The sequence below is a fragment of the Haliotis rufescens genome, unplaced genomic scaffold (genome assembly GCF_023055435.1).
Source record: "Haliotis rufescens isolate VD_foot unplaced genomic scaffold, xgHalRufe1.0.p SCAF_6, whole genome shotgun sequence".
NCBI classification, from domain to species: domain Eukaryota; kingdom Metazoa; phylum Mollusca; class Gastropoda; order Lepetellida; family Haliotidae; genus Haliotis; species Haliotis rufescens.
Window position 1 is genome coordinate 25,515,833 of NW_025964334.1, and position 16,556 is coordinate 25,532,388.

At 39.9% G+C, this 16,556-nt stretch overlaps 1 protein-coding gene across 2 annotated transcripts in view; it reads right to left on the bottom strand.

Annotated features, from left to right (window-relative positions):
* Nucleotides 1–16,556, bottom strand: part of LOC124111436 (aldehyde dehydrogenase, dimeric NADP-preferring-like) — a 33,715-nt gene that overhangs the window by 13,167 nt on the left and 3,992 nt on the right. For both annotated transcript variants that reach the window (XR_007218721.1, XM_048385828.1), the window contains exons 2-5: nucleotides 4,972–5,115; nucleotides 2,796–2,891; nucleotides 1,376–1,511; nucleotides 731–816 (exon numbers count right to left, since the gene is read on the bottom strand). Coding sequence is in view for 1 of the 2 variants with exons in the window: in XM_048385828.1 (XP_048241785.1) it covers nucleotides 731–816; nucleotides 1,376–1,511; nucleotides 2,796–2,891; nucleotides 4,972–5,115 (462 nt within the window). In the remaining variant the exon portion in view is untranslated. The remainder of the gene's footprint in view (nucleotides 1–730; nucleotides 817–1,375; nucleotides 1,512–2,795; nucleotides 2,892–4,971; nucleotides 5,116–16,556) is intronic.

Genomic DNA, 16,556 nt, shown 5'->3' on the forward strand with positions numbered 1-16,556 from the left:
TCACGGTGACCTACACCAAGAATGGTTTCACACATTGTACACGTAGGGAATCGAACCTGATCATTTCCCACGAGCATGGGAACTCGTGAAGATCACGGTTAGAATAGGTCTTCAGCAATCCATTTTTGCCGTAAGAGGTGTCTATGCTTGTTGTAAGAGGTGGCTAAAGGGATCACGTGGTGAGACTGGTCCAGACTCGATAATTAATAGACCTCTGTCACATAGCTGGAATATTGCTGAACAAACAAACCATGAGCATGGGTAGAAAATGCTATTTGTTACCTTGGCACTCAGATCATATTTTGTTGACACACTGATATTTTAGGAAGACTACGTAATAAGGATATGGAAGGACCAGCAAATATAGTAATGTCAAGTATTGTGCTGACAGTTCATATGATTAGTTTGTTTGTTGCTTTATCAATATTCCAGCTATATGACAGCGGTCTGTAAATAATTATATCTGAACCAGAAATCCAGTGATTGACATCATGAGCATTGATCTATGCAATTGGGATAGGATGACATGCATCAACAAAGTCAGCAAGCCTGACCACTCGATCCCGTTAGTCGCCTCTTACGACAAGCATGGGTTGCTGAAGACCTATTCTGACCCTGATTACAGTCCATATGAACACTGACTGTCCATGCCATCCATGTATATTGTAGTTCAGGAATGTCCTGCCACTTTGTGGCAGATTGTTGTAAATAGCGAGATACTGAGACTTACATTATCAAAGTACTTTGGCACAATCTCTTCCAGCAAGATGGCCGTCTGCTCGGACATTTCTGAAGGTTTGACAATCACACAATTTCCTGAAAAACACACACGCTTGGTTACCATGGTTACAGAAGCTGAAAAACAATAACACCTTTATCTAGTTGATGAGGATCTTCCCTTAAATGGTTTCCGCATTTACTGCACAGCTTCAAATATTAATAAAACAATCTGTTTATATTTATATTGGCCCACAGTTATCTTTTAACAAAATCGGAAAATGGCCAACACATGACCAAGGATTAAAATGACATATTTACATCATAACATCTATTTGCTCACACTGTCAGCCATTGGTACATGTGTTGTAGACAGTCGAGGCCAGACTGGGTGGAGCTACCTTGATTTGATAAACCTACCGATTTCTGTTGTTAGGAGTGTGTGTGAGTGAGTTTGGTTTTACGCCGCTTTTAGCAATATTCCAGCAATATCACAGCGGGGAAAACGAGAAATGGGCTTCACACATTGTACCCATGTCGGGAATCGAACCCGGGTCTTCGGCGTGACGAGCGAAAGCTTTAACCACTAGGCTACCTGACCGCCCCTTATTGTTAGGAACTGCCACTTCCTGTGGCTTCACCCACTGTGGGTACTCACCTGCAGCTATGGCGGCTATCATGGGCAGGAGGGTCAGTTGGACGGGGTAGTTCCACGCTCCGAGAACCAGCACCAGGCCGTAGGGTTCTCGCTTGATGTAACACTTGTCCATGATGTTCATTAGCTCCTTCTTCACCTGGGACAGAGAGGTCAAGGTCAATGTGAAGTCTGCCTCCAGTCAACAGACAAATAGGTTAGAATAATATGCACTTGAGTAGGTATTGGTTTATAGCAATATCCTGGCCGAAGATTATTGCACTTATATAGCGACGTGCATACACATGTGTGTGTGTGTGTGTGTGTGTGTGTGTGTGTGTGTGTGTGTGTGTGTGTGTGTGTGTGTGTGTGTGTGTGTGTGTGTGTGTGTGTGTGTGTGTGTGTGTGTGTGTGTGTGTGTGTGTGTGTGTGTGTCTGTGTGTGTCTGTGTGCTTGTACTAGTCCGGACTGATGCCGATTTATAGTGCTAGCACACTGAAATACCAGGCCGCAGTTTAACATGAATACCCCACTCAGACGCACTCAGACTCCGAGCCGACCAGTCCTTGTTTTAGCCTCTTAATGCTGAGTGCCAGGTAGGGTAACAACAAGTACCATCTTTTAACGTCTTTTGATATGACAGGGGATCAAACCCCGGACCTCCCGCTCTACCACTAGACCACGGAGGCGCTCGCTCCTGGCCAAGAACACACATTATGAACTTCACACAGTGTTTCCAAGTGGGAGTCTTTGGTGTGACATGCAATTAGGCAACTCTACTGACACACATCCAAATTACTGAGGTCCAAAAATACAGGATTAGAAATAAGCACTAGCCTGAGAAAGCTTTTTATAGGTTAAAGGCAGTCTAACGTATCTATCACTATTTAATAGTCTAATAGACTATCAAGATTAATTTGCATACATGTCATACCACTGTCAACAGTTTGCAATTATTATTTTTTATGTTGATAAAAAGAAGTACCTGTTACATGAAATGGGCTTCCATCCAGGGTAGCAGAAAGCCCATGACATACATGTATAGCACAACTTCTCAGTTAGACTTTTTTACAGATATAAGATACTTCTCACTCGCACATTCACTCTAGTAATACAAACATACTGCATATATCAAGTATTCATAAACTATTAAAGTTAATAGATCATATTGCAGTGTGGGAAAGTACATGGTCTCAAACATTAAAGTCTTAAGTATAAAACTAAAATTAAAATGAAAGCTGCTCCTCATTTTCCAAAAGTTGATGATACAGCATCCAAGCTCTATAGAATTTCTGCTGATTACCTGTCTTGAAAGCAATATCTTTTTCAATGTTGTATCGTGAAAAAGCTTCCTTTTTATAAACATGAAAATATGGTTTTGTATTTTGGAATTAGTTTGCAATTTTTACTTAAAATAATCTTTGCTTGTTGCAGTAAAACTGACCTTCTCTGGTTTCATCCAGTCTTTGAGATTGTTCATGGACAGGATCAGCTCATTACGGCACAGGTTGAACTCCATGATCATAGATTCTATCTTGTTCTTGAAAGGAAGATACACAGCATCAAAACCAGTATTGAATAGCAGTGGACACGTGTTGTAGTTGATGTGTGGATATGACAGACAATGTCCTGTTTGGATATTACTGCTGAAGTAACTGTGAGAGATGACACATATGAAGTCAACTTGAGGTGAGTGAGTGAGTGAGTGAGTGAGTGAGTGGGAAAGTTGGTGGCAGAGTGATTTAGCGAATGAGTAAGTGGGTGGGGGAGTTAGTGAAAAAATGAATTGAGTTAAAATGGGAGAGTTAGTGAATGTGAGAGTGGGAGAGTTGGTTGCAAAGTGATTTAGCGAGTGAGTAAGTGTGTGGGTGGGGGAGTGAGTGAGTGGAAGAGTTAGTGAATGAGTGAGAGTGGGAGAGTTAGCGAATAAATGAATGAGTGAGAGTGGAAGAGTTAGTGAATGAGTGAGAGTGGGAGAGTTAGTGAATGAGTGAGAGTGGAAGAGTTAGTGAATGAGTGAGAGTGGAAGAGTTAGTGAAAAAATGAATTGAGTTAAAATGGGAGAGTTAGTGAATGTGAGAGTGGGAGAGTTGGTTGCAAAGTGATTTAGCGAGTGAGTAAGTGTGTGGGTGGGGGAGTGAGTGAGTGGAAGAGTTAGTGAATGAGTGAGAGTGGGAGAGTTAGTGAATAAATGAATGAGTGAGAGTGGAAGAGTTAGTGAATGAGTGAGAGTGGGAGAGTTAGTGAATGAGTGAGAGTGGAAGAGTTAGTGAATGAGTGAGAGTGGAAGAGTTAGTGAATGAGTGAGAGTGGAAGAGTTAGTGAATGAGTGAGAGTGGAAGAGTTAGTGAATGAGTGAGTGAGTGGAAGAGTTAGTGAAAAAATGAATGAGTGAGAGTGGAAGAGTTAGTGAATGAGTGAGAGTGGAAGAGTTAGTGAATAAATGAATGAGTGAGAGTGGAAGAGTTAGTGAATGAGTGAGAGTGGAAGAGTTAGTGAATAAATGAATGAGTGAGAGTGGAAGAGTTAGTGAAAGAGTGAGTGGAAGAGTTAGTGAAAAAATGAATTGAGTTAAAATGGGAGAGTTAGTGAATGTGAGAGTGGGAGAGTTGGTTGCAAAGTGATTTAGCGAGTGAGTAAGTGTGTGGGTGGGGGAGTGAGTGAGTGGAAGAGTTAGTGAATGAGTGAGAGTGGGAGAGTTAGTGAATAAATGAATGAGTGAGAGTGGAAGAGTTAGTGAATGAGTGAGAGTGGGAGAGTTAGTGAATGAGTGAGAGTGGAAGAGTTAGTGAATGAGTGAGAGTGGAAGAGTTAGTGAATGAGTGAGAGTGGAAGAGTTAGTGAATGAGTGAGAGTGGAAGAGTTAGTGAATGAGTGAGTGAGTGGAAGAGTTAGTGAAAAAATGAATGAGTGAGAGTGGAAGAGTTAGTGAATGAGTGAGAGTGGAAGAGTTAGTGAATAAATGAATGAGTGAGAGTGGAAGAGTTAGTGAATGAGTGAGAGTGGAAGAGTTAGTGAATAAATGAATGAGTGAGAGTGGAAGAGTTAGTGAATGAGTGAGAGTGGAAGAGTTAGTGAAAAAATGAATGAGTGAGAGTGGGAGAGTTAGTGAATGTGAGAGTGGGAGAGTTAGTGAAAGAGTGAGAGTGGGAGAGTTGGTGGCAAAGTGATTTAGCGAGTGAGTGTGTTGGTGGTTGGGGGAGTGAGAGAATGTGATATGCCCACCAAGACATGATGCTGCAGTCTAAAGAGAGATATATCCTCAAAAGAGAATCAAGTTTCGTTCCCCATATATGTCCTCAAAAGAGAATCACGTTTACTTTCCCATATATGTCCTCAAAAGAGAATCATGTTTAGTTCCCATATGTCCTCAAAAGAGAATCATGTTTAGTTCCCCATATCTCCTCAAAAGAGAATCACGTTTAGTTCCCCATACGTCCTCAAAAGAGAATAACGTTTCGTTTCCCATATACGTCACAATAAGAGAATCACGTTGAGTTTCCAATCAATTGTATAATTTCAAGCGGAGTCAGAAGGCCGGAAAGTAGACATATGATCTTTGTCTTCCACGGCGCAACAATGACAGGCTGAAGTTTCCCATCTGTTCCGTTCATGCATACCTTGTTCAGGTCCTTCTTCAGCGCTGCTGTCATCCTGTCTTTGTTTTCATCCATCATCTTCAACATGGCCGACAGCTGTGCGTAACGCCATTCATAGGTTTTGGTGCGCCCTGTCCTGAACACTTGGCGCACTGCCCGCACAACCTACAAGCAAAACGTGTTAGCAATCTTTAGCATGTTTGGAACAAATCTGAAAATTCTTCTGTAAAAGTTCATGCTTGTTGCACAGACTTTGATCAAATCAAGACAATGGCAGTAGTCAGGGTGCAACACGAACAATATCTCGTCAGCCCGAGGTTAGTTACAATACATACGAGGACAGTATTCCAGTTGTCCTGGTGCCCTTTCTGTCACTTACCACTGAATTTTCGCTATCCTTTCCATTCAGAGTTTCATTCTTTCAAACACAGAAACCAAGTTAAACAAAGAAGGCAATATTGATCATATGATATGATCATGTGATGAATCAATATTCAAGGTCACTGTCAGTCATATCATTTAACAAAACCTTTTCAGGCGAGTTTTCTATTTAACCAATGAAATTAAAAGATTCTTAATGATAAACGGTGATAACACGAGTACTCGACATTTGCGAGATGTCACAAATACATTAGTGAACATCTGGCAGGGGCTTCCCTTCCCTGTCTTTGTAATCAGGAGTCTAGTTAATCATTCTATGAAACCTGACTGATATTAAATATATTCAGGACTTGCTCGGATGTAGAACATAGATGTGTACTGAACTTGCATTTTGAAGAAGCATTTGATGGATGTTGATTTCAAGCTCATGAACAGGTGCCCAAGTTTCATTTTGTATCAAGTAGCTATACAGCTACAAATACTTTTTCCCAGGTAGTCACTGCTAAAATCAAGAAGTCAAGCCAAAATGGAAGGTAGCCCAAAACATTTGAATTTATCTTTTAAAAGCATTTTAACAAATCACACAAAACCATAAAGCAGCCACGTCCATTGGACAGCCAATTAGCTTCTCCCAATACCTGTGAATTAGCATAACAGAGTGAGTGAGTGAGTGTCATTTAAGGCTGCATTCGGCAATATTCCAATCTTATCCATGTTATCAGTGTCAGCTTCTGTATACAGTCAAGTCCCATGAATCCAACATCAGTGGTAGCATATGATTATGTCAATAGATAATGAACGCGTAATAAAAAACTTGTATCTGAGATTGAGGGAATCTAAGCATGTCATTAATCCTGTTTTCTTTATTTAAAGCATTTATTGTTTATTGTTAAGCAAGTTCAAAACACGGGCTGTGTACCCACGGGCAGATGACCATGGAGTACACTGATCACTGTGTCGGATTAACAAGCCTGATTAATGAGTGATTTCAGTAATTCATAGCAAATTAGGTGTGTCGGAGTCGGAGTTTGAGACTGTCGGATTAACGGGTCTAAATAGCCCTGATTTAATCGGTTCCCATCATTAGTGTTGGATAAAGCAGATTGTTGGATTAACAAGTGTCGGGTTAACGAGACTTGACTATATATAACAATTTAGTGCTGACAGCAAGGTCAGATGCAAAACATTACAATAATTAAGTGCAACAATAATTGAAACCAGCTGTCACACAACCTATTGCATGTAAAGCATATTAAACACATGATACCTGTTTGAGAATATTAATTGGTTGGTTGGTTTGGTTGGTTTGTTGTTTAACGCTGCACTCAGCAATATTCCAGCTATATGATGGCGGTCTGTAAATAATCGAGTCTGGACCAGACAATCCAGTGATTAATATCATGAGCATCAATCCACACAATTGGGATCAATGACATGCATCAACCAAGTCAGCGAGCCTGACCAGCCGATCCTGTTAGTCGCCTTTTACGACAAGCATAGTCGCCTTTAATGGCAAGCATGGGTTGCTGAAGATCTATTCCGTGAAGATCCGGGTTAGAATAAAAAAGAGAATATTAATAGACATGATAGAAACACACTGTCTTCTTAAAAATAAAAAACTCAGTTCATTTATGGGTTTCATATGAAAATGATTGACATACATACTTCCATGAGAACCATCAAGAGGGTGGGGTGGTGGAGGGGGAGGGGGAGGGTGGTGGTGGAGTAGGGTTGGGGTGGTTTAGGGGGTGGGGGTTAATGAAGGGGAGCCTTTTTGCAGATCAAGTGTAACTTTGTTTGCTTGTTTGTTGTTTAACGCCGCACTCAGCAATATTCCAGCTTTATGACGGTGGTCTGTAAATATTTGCGTCTGTTCCAAACAATCCAGTGATTGATATCATCAGCATGGATCTACGCAATTGGGGTACGATAATATGCATCAACCAAGTCAGCGAGACTGATCACCCGATCCCGTCTTATGACAAGCAGCAAGCATGGATTGCTGAAGGCCAATCTCTACCCGGAATCCATCTTCCCGAGGCAAGAGAGTTAACTGACTTTAAAAAAAGTCCAGTTTTCACCCTTGCCGAACTAGGCTGAAATTCCTGGGCTCGATCGTAGCGCCACCAGTGGCTATTGCGAGTTATGTCCCTTCTATGCCTCTCCTGTGGACCAATCAGATTTCACCTCTCGTATCACTTGCATTTGCTTCAAACAAAGCGGCGGCGCCCAGTCAAGACGATTTGATCAATAATCAAAATCTATATATTGTGATAAAACGAATCTTACACCGCGAAGTGCAATAAATCATGTGAGCACCTTGATTAAAAACATGAAAAGATTTAGAAAATATCTGTTGACAAGTTAGCGGTGCAAATGTTTTGCAAATCCTCCAATCAACCGAAATCTGCATGACAGTTTACGAACCGGATTTCGATTTTGATTGGACTATGCATAGACTCGTTAGTCCAGCCAAAGTGTAACTCCATAATACCAGCCTAGTTCGGCAAGGGTGGAAACTGGACTTTTATTGTCAGTTAACTCACTTGCCTCTGGAAGATGCCCGGAAATATGCTCGAACTGTATCTAGAAGCTCCAGATAACTTTTTGAGCAATTGAGTTTTTACTCTAGGGTTTCTATTTTAATTGGGTTATTACATTCTTCATTGGGTAGCCAATATTTTTTCACTTCTCTATTCATCACTCTATTGGGTTTTTCCCCAAATTAGTGAACATGTTAAGATTTATAAAAATATATGAAATAATGTTATAGATAACTGTTCTGAATATATGGGCTTGACTTGGAAAGTAAATTAGCTCGTAATTGTGTTTCGGAAATGAACTTCTTTGTAAACCTTTTTTGGGGGTATTTTACGCAAATACGCAGCTTATCTGTAGCTCTGGGTGAAACGATAAAGCATGGACGAGATACGATACATAGGTCACGATACAATACGTATAACAATCTGCATATGCATGTCAAATCGCGTGGAAACTTCTTGATATAAATATTTCAGAGCATGTTTATGAGTGAGTGAGTGAGTGAGTTAGTTGGGTTTAACCCCGCTTTTAACAGTATTCCAGTTATATCGCGGCGTGTCAGCTTAATGTGGGAGGAAAGCCCGAAGTGATGCAGGTGAAACCCATGAGCACGGGTATGGTGCTGACAAACCTAGAAACATAATCGGGGCGATCCGGGATTCGAACCCACAATCATAGATTTCTGGCGTGCCCAAGGGACGCAACTCTGCACAGCGAATCGCAGCGCCTTAGACGAATGGGCCACCCGTGCCCCGCATGTTTATGAATCATCATGCATCTAACTGTTTGACTGGCATTCTAGAAGTTGGTGAGCAAATAAGAAAACATACAACTTATTGGATAACATCAATAACAGTGTAAGAATCTACATCAAAATGTTTCAAAATGTAATAAATCAGAAGTTACTTTTCAGAAAGTATATATTTTTATCGTCATTGTACTACAGGTTCTTCCTCACTGTAAAGAAAGCATGGAAAATATTTTTAACTATACAGAAAAAAAGTAGTGTGTATCGTATCATGGCATGATAACTCGTGAAGCACCGGTGCATCAGTTCACCACTACCTGTGTCAAAGCACATCGAGATACGTACCAAGTCTGCAATTTCAGTCCCCACCATCATAATAATAGGCTATTTATATTGTGCATATTTCCACACCACTCGGGCATGCTCAAAGCGCTATTATTATCCTGGTCACTGGATCAATGTGCAGTCAATCTTTCTCAGCTCCCTGGGGAGTATACAACCCATGCTACCTGTTAGGCGCTAGAAGGCTAACAACCACCATCCTACCGGGTACCCATTCACTGCTGGGTTAACAGAGGCACATTTCGAACAAAGTCACTTGCCAAAGTAGATACCACATGTGGTACATGTGCTTCAGTGTGGGGCAGGACGAAGCCCTAGAAACTCTCAGGAGTCAAGCTGCTGAACGTGGTCACCCATCCAGCTACTCTCCGAGACTGACGTTGCTTAACTTCACCTGATTTGTGATCTGTGCGCTGTGCACAGGACCACGTGCCGCCACAATGATGTGCATGCATGTGTTTGTGTGGCTGCTTGTACTAGTCCAGATTAATGCTGGTTATCTAGGGCTGGCCCACCAAGACAAGATGCTGCAGTCTAAAATGGATACCCCACTCTGACATATTTTACTGACTCAATTACTCCTTGTTTTAGTCCCTTAATGTCGAGCGCCAGGCAGGGTAACAACAAGAACCATCTTTTAACGTCTTTTGGAATGACATGGGGATCAAACCACCAGCCTCCCGCTCTCCGAGAAATAGCTCTATTCACGAGACCACAGAGTGAGTGAGTGAGTGAGTGAGTGAGTGTGAGTTTGGTTTTACGCCGCTTTTAGCAATATTCCAGCGATATCACGGCAGGGGACACCAGAAATGGGCTCCACACATTGTACCCATGTCGGGAATCGAACCCGGTCTTTGGCGTGACGAGCGAACGCTTTAACCACTAGGCTACCCGACCGCCCCACACAACCACAGAGGTGGGGGCTGAACCTGTGATGACAAGTGACATTGACACCGACAGTTTCCAGCATCTTGTGCATGCAATCAAAAACATCAGGAATGTCAACCTGAGCCATGTCATCATATCCCAATTGCGTGGATCGATGCTCATGATATCAATCACTGGATTGTCTGGTCACTCGATTATTTACAGACCGCTGTCATATAGCTGGAATATTGCTGAGTGCGGCGTAAAACAACAAACCATCCAACCAATGTAGTGTATCTTGGATGGGTCCCCATGGTTAGAAATCAGTATGGTTAGTAAGGCTGCAACGAATACACTATGAAGCGATTACACTATGTTAGCATATCCTTAGCTAACAATAAGTAAGTCTAATGATCATGTTAACCAAGCTGACCAATCATAAAGACTATTAGAGGACATTTTCTACAGCGTTCATATCAAAATGGTCTATTTAATACTGTCATAAAGTTTACCTGCATACATTGTTGAGACCACTACATCTTGTTTCCATATTTGCAGGACTTAATGACTCAAATTTGGAGATAAATTAATGTGTTTTGGAATTTGCGATTGTCATGATACAGAATTTCCCATTGGTTGAAAGTCCCATCACATGAAAGCAAAACTGATTCGCATAGGTTTTCATGTCACTGTATTCTAAAATGTATATTCACAAATACACAACCATTACAAATGAAAACATGGACTTTTTATTATATTTATCTGTGTTTTATCAAACACAGGAAAAGTCTGTTAGGGGGAGAGGGGGGAGAAGAGATATTTTCACTTGTGGCTATGCAGCGAGTGAAAATATCAACTTTCTCCCGCCACTCAATGAGAGAAACATGATCAGTCGCAGACGTAACGTGTACGCGAGACGGGTGCGGTCAGCAGTACTCAGTGAAGCGCTTGATACTAATTAAATTCAATCACCGTGGCTGTGCTGTCACCCGCGACCTCCGCGAAACTAATTAAAGTGCTATGTAAAATCATCCACTGCCGAGAGGGACCACAATCCACCCAAGGTCGATGATATTTCACACATGGATATGACACATGGAATATCCTCTATGTATTACGCTGTCACTGTGGCCAACATTTTTTAACAAAAATCAGCTCATCTAACCATGTTATTATTCAAACCTATTTCTTGCAGACCAACTACAAACAATGTGATTGTTAATTTTGAACATATTAACGAAGTGAACTAATTGATAAAACATCTTTTACTGTAAACATATTTCAATGTGAAAATCAAATGGATCAGGCACATACCTCTTCCATGATAAACTGATCAATGATTCTCCTTGTGTTCGTACTGATATCACGCATGATCCAAATACTGGTGGTTTAGAATATATAGATTATTTTTCATCAACTCTGTTTCATTGTTCAGACATGACAATAAAGATAATTGATCTCCAACTGGCAAAATAATAACACGTCTCACCATAGGTTTCATATGAACACATAGAAGCAATCCTGTGGGCATACTGTATGTTAATTACTAGGGCTGCAACGAATACACTACCGTATTCGACGTAATAAGCGCCCCGCTCTAATAAGCGCCCAAGGCGATATTTGCTAATATATTGGCTAGTGAACAATCCCAGTTAGCACCCTTTCCGATTGATCAATGTACACAAGACTTACTTATTCGTGTATTATACACACTCGTTTGTTATATGCACCCTTAATTATGGGCAATTAAATTCTCGAAAATATATCTATCGTGTATAATACACACAGATTCTTCTTTTATATCATTTCAGGCTGTCAGCATAAACCACAAAATTTACAATCTTTCAACCTCGTTTTTAATCTCACCAAAATTATATTCTAATAAGAGCCCCCTATTTCTAATTTTGAGAGCACCCTGGGCGCTTATTACGTCAAATACGGTATTAGGCGAATACGATTTGTATCATGAATATAGGGTAATGAATACGAATATTTATTCACGAATACAATAACAAGTTAGCAGTTGATGTATTATTTATGATATTCAGTGAAATAATAACAAAATAAATTATTTGACATGGTTTTTTAATTATTAATTTATTATACGTTTATATACTGCACTTATACTGCAGGTACTAGTATCTGCTCAAATGTGACAATGACTAGTGACTTAAATACTGTCAAATTAAATATAAGAGAGTGTTGTCTTTGAAGAAATCTTTGCATATAATATGTTCTTATGTATATTTTAAGGGTCAGGATATGTAAATGCACGTGACTGCATATTCATAAATATTCGATTCTAGTGACCATGAATAATGAATTGAATTCATGAATGGATACGGTTTGATTCACCGAATACGCGAATGAATCGTAACAGCCCTAATGGTTAGCATATCCTTAGCTAACAATAAGTAAGTCTAATGATCATGTTAACCAAGCTGACCAATCATAAAGACTATTAGAGGACATTTTCTAAAGCGTTCATATCAAAATGGTCTATTTAATACTGTCATAAAGTTTACCTGCATACATTGTTGAGACCACTACATCTTGTTTCCATATTTGTGGGGCTTAATGACTCAAATTTGGAGATAAATTAATGTGTTTTGGAATTTGCGATTGTCATGATACGGAATTTCCCATTGGTTGAAAGTCCCATCACATGAAAGCAAAACTGATTCGCATAGGTTTTCGTGTCACTGTATTCTAGAAATGTATATTCACAAATACACAACCATTACAAATGAAAACATGGACATTTTATTATATTTATCTGGGTTTTATCAAACACAGGAAAAGTCTGTTAGGGGGAGAGGGGGGAGAAGAGATATTATCACTTGTGGCTATGCAGCGGGTGAAAATATCAACTTTCTCCCGCCACTCATTGAGAGAAACATGATATTTCACTCGACACAGGGAATATCCTCTATGTATTACACTGTCACTGTGACCAACATTTTTTAACAAAAATCTCATCTAACCGTGATAACAATGTTATTATTCAAACCTATTTCTTGCAGACCAACTACAAACAATATGATTGTTAATTTTGAACATATTAACGAAGTGAACTAATTGATAAAACATCTTTTACTGTAAACATATTTCAATGTGAAAATCAAATGGATCAGGCACATACCTCTTCCATGATAAACTGATCAATGTTTCTCCTTGTGTTCGTACTGATATCACGTATGAGCCAAACACTGGTGGTTTAGAAATATAGATTATTTTTCATCAAGTCTGTTTCATTGTTCAGACATGACAATAAAGATAATTGATCTCCAACTGGCAAAATAATAACACGTCTCACCATAGGTTTCATATGAACACATAGAAGCAATCCTGTGGGCATACTGTATATTAATTACTAGGGCTGCAACGAATACACTACCGTATTCGACGTAATAAGCGCCCCGCTCTAATAAGCACCCACAGCGTTATTTGCTAATATATTGGCAAGTGAACAATGCCAGTTAGCACCCTTTCCGATTGATCAATGTACACAAGACTTACTTATTCGTGTATAATACGCACTCGTTTGTTATATGCACCCTTAATTATGGGCAATTAAATTCTCGAAAATACATCTATCGTGTATAATACACACAGATTCTTCTTTTATATCATTTCAGGCTGTCAGCATAAACCATAAAATTTACAATCTTTCAACCTCGTTTTTAATCTCACCAAAATTATATTCTAATAAGAGCCCCCTATTTCTAATTTTGAGAGCGCCCTGGGCGCTTATTACGTCGAATACGGTATTAGGCGAATACGATTTGTATCATGAATATAGGGTAATGAATACGAATATTTATTCACGAATACAATTACAAGACAGCAGTTGATGTATTATTTATTATATTCAGTGAAATAATAACAAAATAAATTATTTGACATGGTTTGTTGATTATTAATTTATTATACATTTATATACTGCACTTATCCAGGTACTAGTATCTGCTCAAATGTGACAATGACTAGTGACTAAAATACTGTCAAATTAAATATAAAAGAGTGTTGCCTTTGAAGAGTGAGTGAGTGAGTATGGTTTTCACACCGTTTTTAGCAATATTCCAGCAATATCACGGCGGGGGACACCAGAAATGGGCTTCACACATTGTACCCATGTCGGGAATCGAACCTGGGTCTTCGGCATGACAAACGAACGCTTTAACCACTAGGCTACCCGACCACCCCGTGTTGTCTTTGAAGAAATCTATGCATATAATATGTTCTTATGGATATTTTAAGGGTCAGGATATGTAAATGCACGTAACTGCATATTCATAAATATTTGATTCTAGTGACCACGAATAACGAATTGAATTCATGAATGGATACGGTTTGATTCACCGAATACGCGAGTGAATTGTAACAGCCCTATTAATAACATTTATCAAAATGTATTATTTTACTTGACATTTTGCTCGAGCGTACAGTATCACTACCGGTATACTCATCAACTTTCAAAAGCAATAATCAGTTATTCTATCTCAATATAGAGATCTGGGTTAGAATAAGTTATAAGCAACCCATGATTGTCATAAGAGGCGACTAACAGGATCTGGTGGTCAGGTTCGATGACTTGGTTGATGCATGTCATCGTATCCCAATTGCAATTGATGCTCATGATATCAATCACTGGATTGTCTGGTCCAGACTCAATTATTTACAGACCACCACCATATAGCTAGTATATTACTGAGAGCGACGTTAAACAACAAACTATCTAAACATACACAACATATTATGAGAATCATTTTTTTTATCTTGGAAAGAAAAAAATCACTCCATGAAAAGTGGAGCGGTATATATTAGGTGAGGTGAAATGGGGAATAACATTGAAATGTGATTTATCATCGTGTTAAATATTACTGGACTTAAACATCAACATGAATGCATGTGTTTGAGGTGATTCTTGAACTCATCTGGACTAATGTTGGTTTCATAGTGCCAGCCCACTGAGATAGCATGCCCCAGTTTAAACAGGGATAGCCTACTCTTGACGAAATGGAAAACAAGGTTACTGAAATATGTCTCTGGTAACTGGACAGAAGGAAATAGTTATTCTTGGTTCATCAGCTCACCCAAACACAACCATGGCTTGAAGTGGGACAACTCACCCAAATACACCCATCACTTAAGATGGGACAGCTCACCCGAACACACCCATCACTTAACATGGGACAGCTCACCCAAATACACCCATCACTTAATGTGGGACAACTCACCAAAATACACCCATCATTTAACGTGGAACAGCTCACCCAAATACACCCATCACTTAAAGTGGGACAACTCACCCAAATACAACCATCATTTAACGTGGAACCGCTCTCCCAAATACACCCATCACATAACATGGGACAACTCACCCAAATACACCCATCACTTAACATGGGACAACTCACCCAAATATACCCATCATTTAACGTGGAACAACTCTCCCAAATACACCCATCATTTAATGTGGAACAACTCTCCCGAATACACCCATCATTTAACGTGGAACAACTCTCCCAAATACACCCATCATTTAATGTGGAACAACTCACCCAAATACACCTGTGGCTTAACAACTTGCAAGTGCTTCTGTGAATCTTGTGATTTTCATATATATTAGGTGAGGTGAAATGGGGAATAACATTGAAATGTGATTTATCATCGTGTTAAATATTACTGGACTTAAACATCAACATGAATGCATGTGTTTGAGGTGATTCTTGAACTCATCTGGACTAATGTTGGTTTCATAGTGCCAGCCCACTGAGATAGCATGCCCCAGTTTAAACAGGGATAGCCTACTCTTGACGAAATGGAAAACAAGGTTACTGAAATATGTCTCTGGTAACTGGACAGAAGGAAATAGTTATTCTTGGTTCATCAGCTCACCCAAACACACCCATGGCTTGAAGTGGGACAACTCACCCAAATACACCCATCACTTAAGATGGGACAGCTCACCCAAACACACCCATCACTTAACTTCGGACAGCTCACCCAAATACACCCATCACTTAATGTGGAACAACTCACCAAAATACACCCATCACTTAATGTGGGACAACTCACCAAAATACACCCATCATTTAACGTGGAACAGCTCACCCAAATACACCCATCATTTAAAGTGGGACAACTCACCCAAATACACCCATCATTTAACGTGGGACAACTCACCAAAATACACCCATCGCTTAATGTGGGACAGCTCACCAAAATACACCCATCATTTAACGTGGGACAGCTCACCAAAATACACCCATCATTTAACGTGGAACAGCTCACCAAAATACACCCATCATTTAACGTGGGACAACTCACCAAAATACACCCATCGCTTAATGTGGGACAGCTCACCAAAATACACCCATCATTTAACGTGGGACAGCTCACCAAAATACACCCATCATTTAACGTGGGACAGCTCACCAAAATACACCCATCATTTAACGTGGAACAGCTCACCCAAATACACCCATTACTTAACATGGGACAACTCACCCAAATACACCCATCATTTAACATGGAACAACTCTCCCAAATACACCCATCATTTAATGTGGAACAACTCTCCCAAATACACCCATCATTTAACATGGAACAACTCTCCCAAATACACCCATCATTTAATGTGGAACAACTCTCCCAAATACACCCATCATTTAATGTGGAACAACTCACCCAAATATACCTGTGGCTTAACAACTTGCAAGTG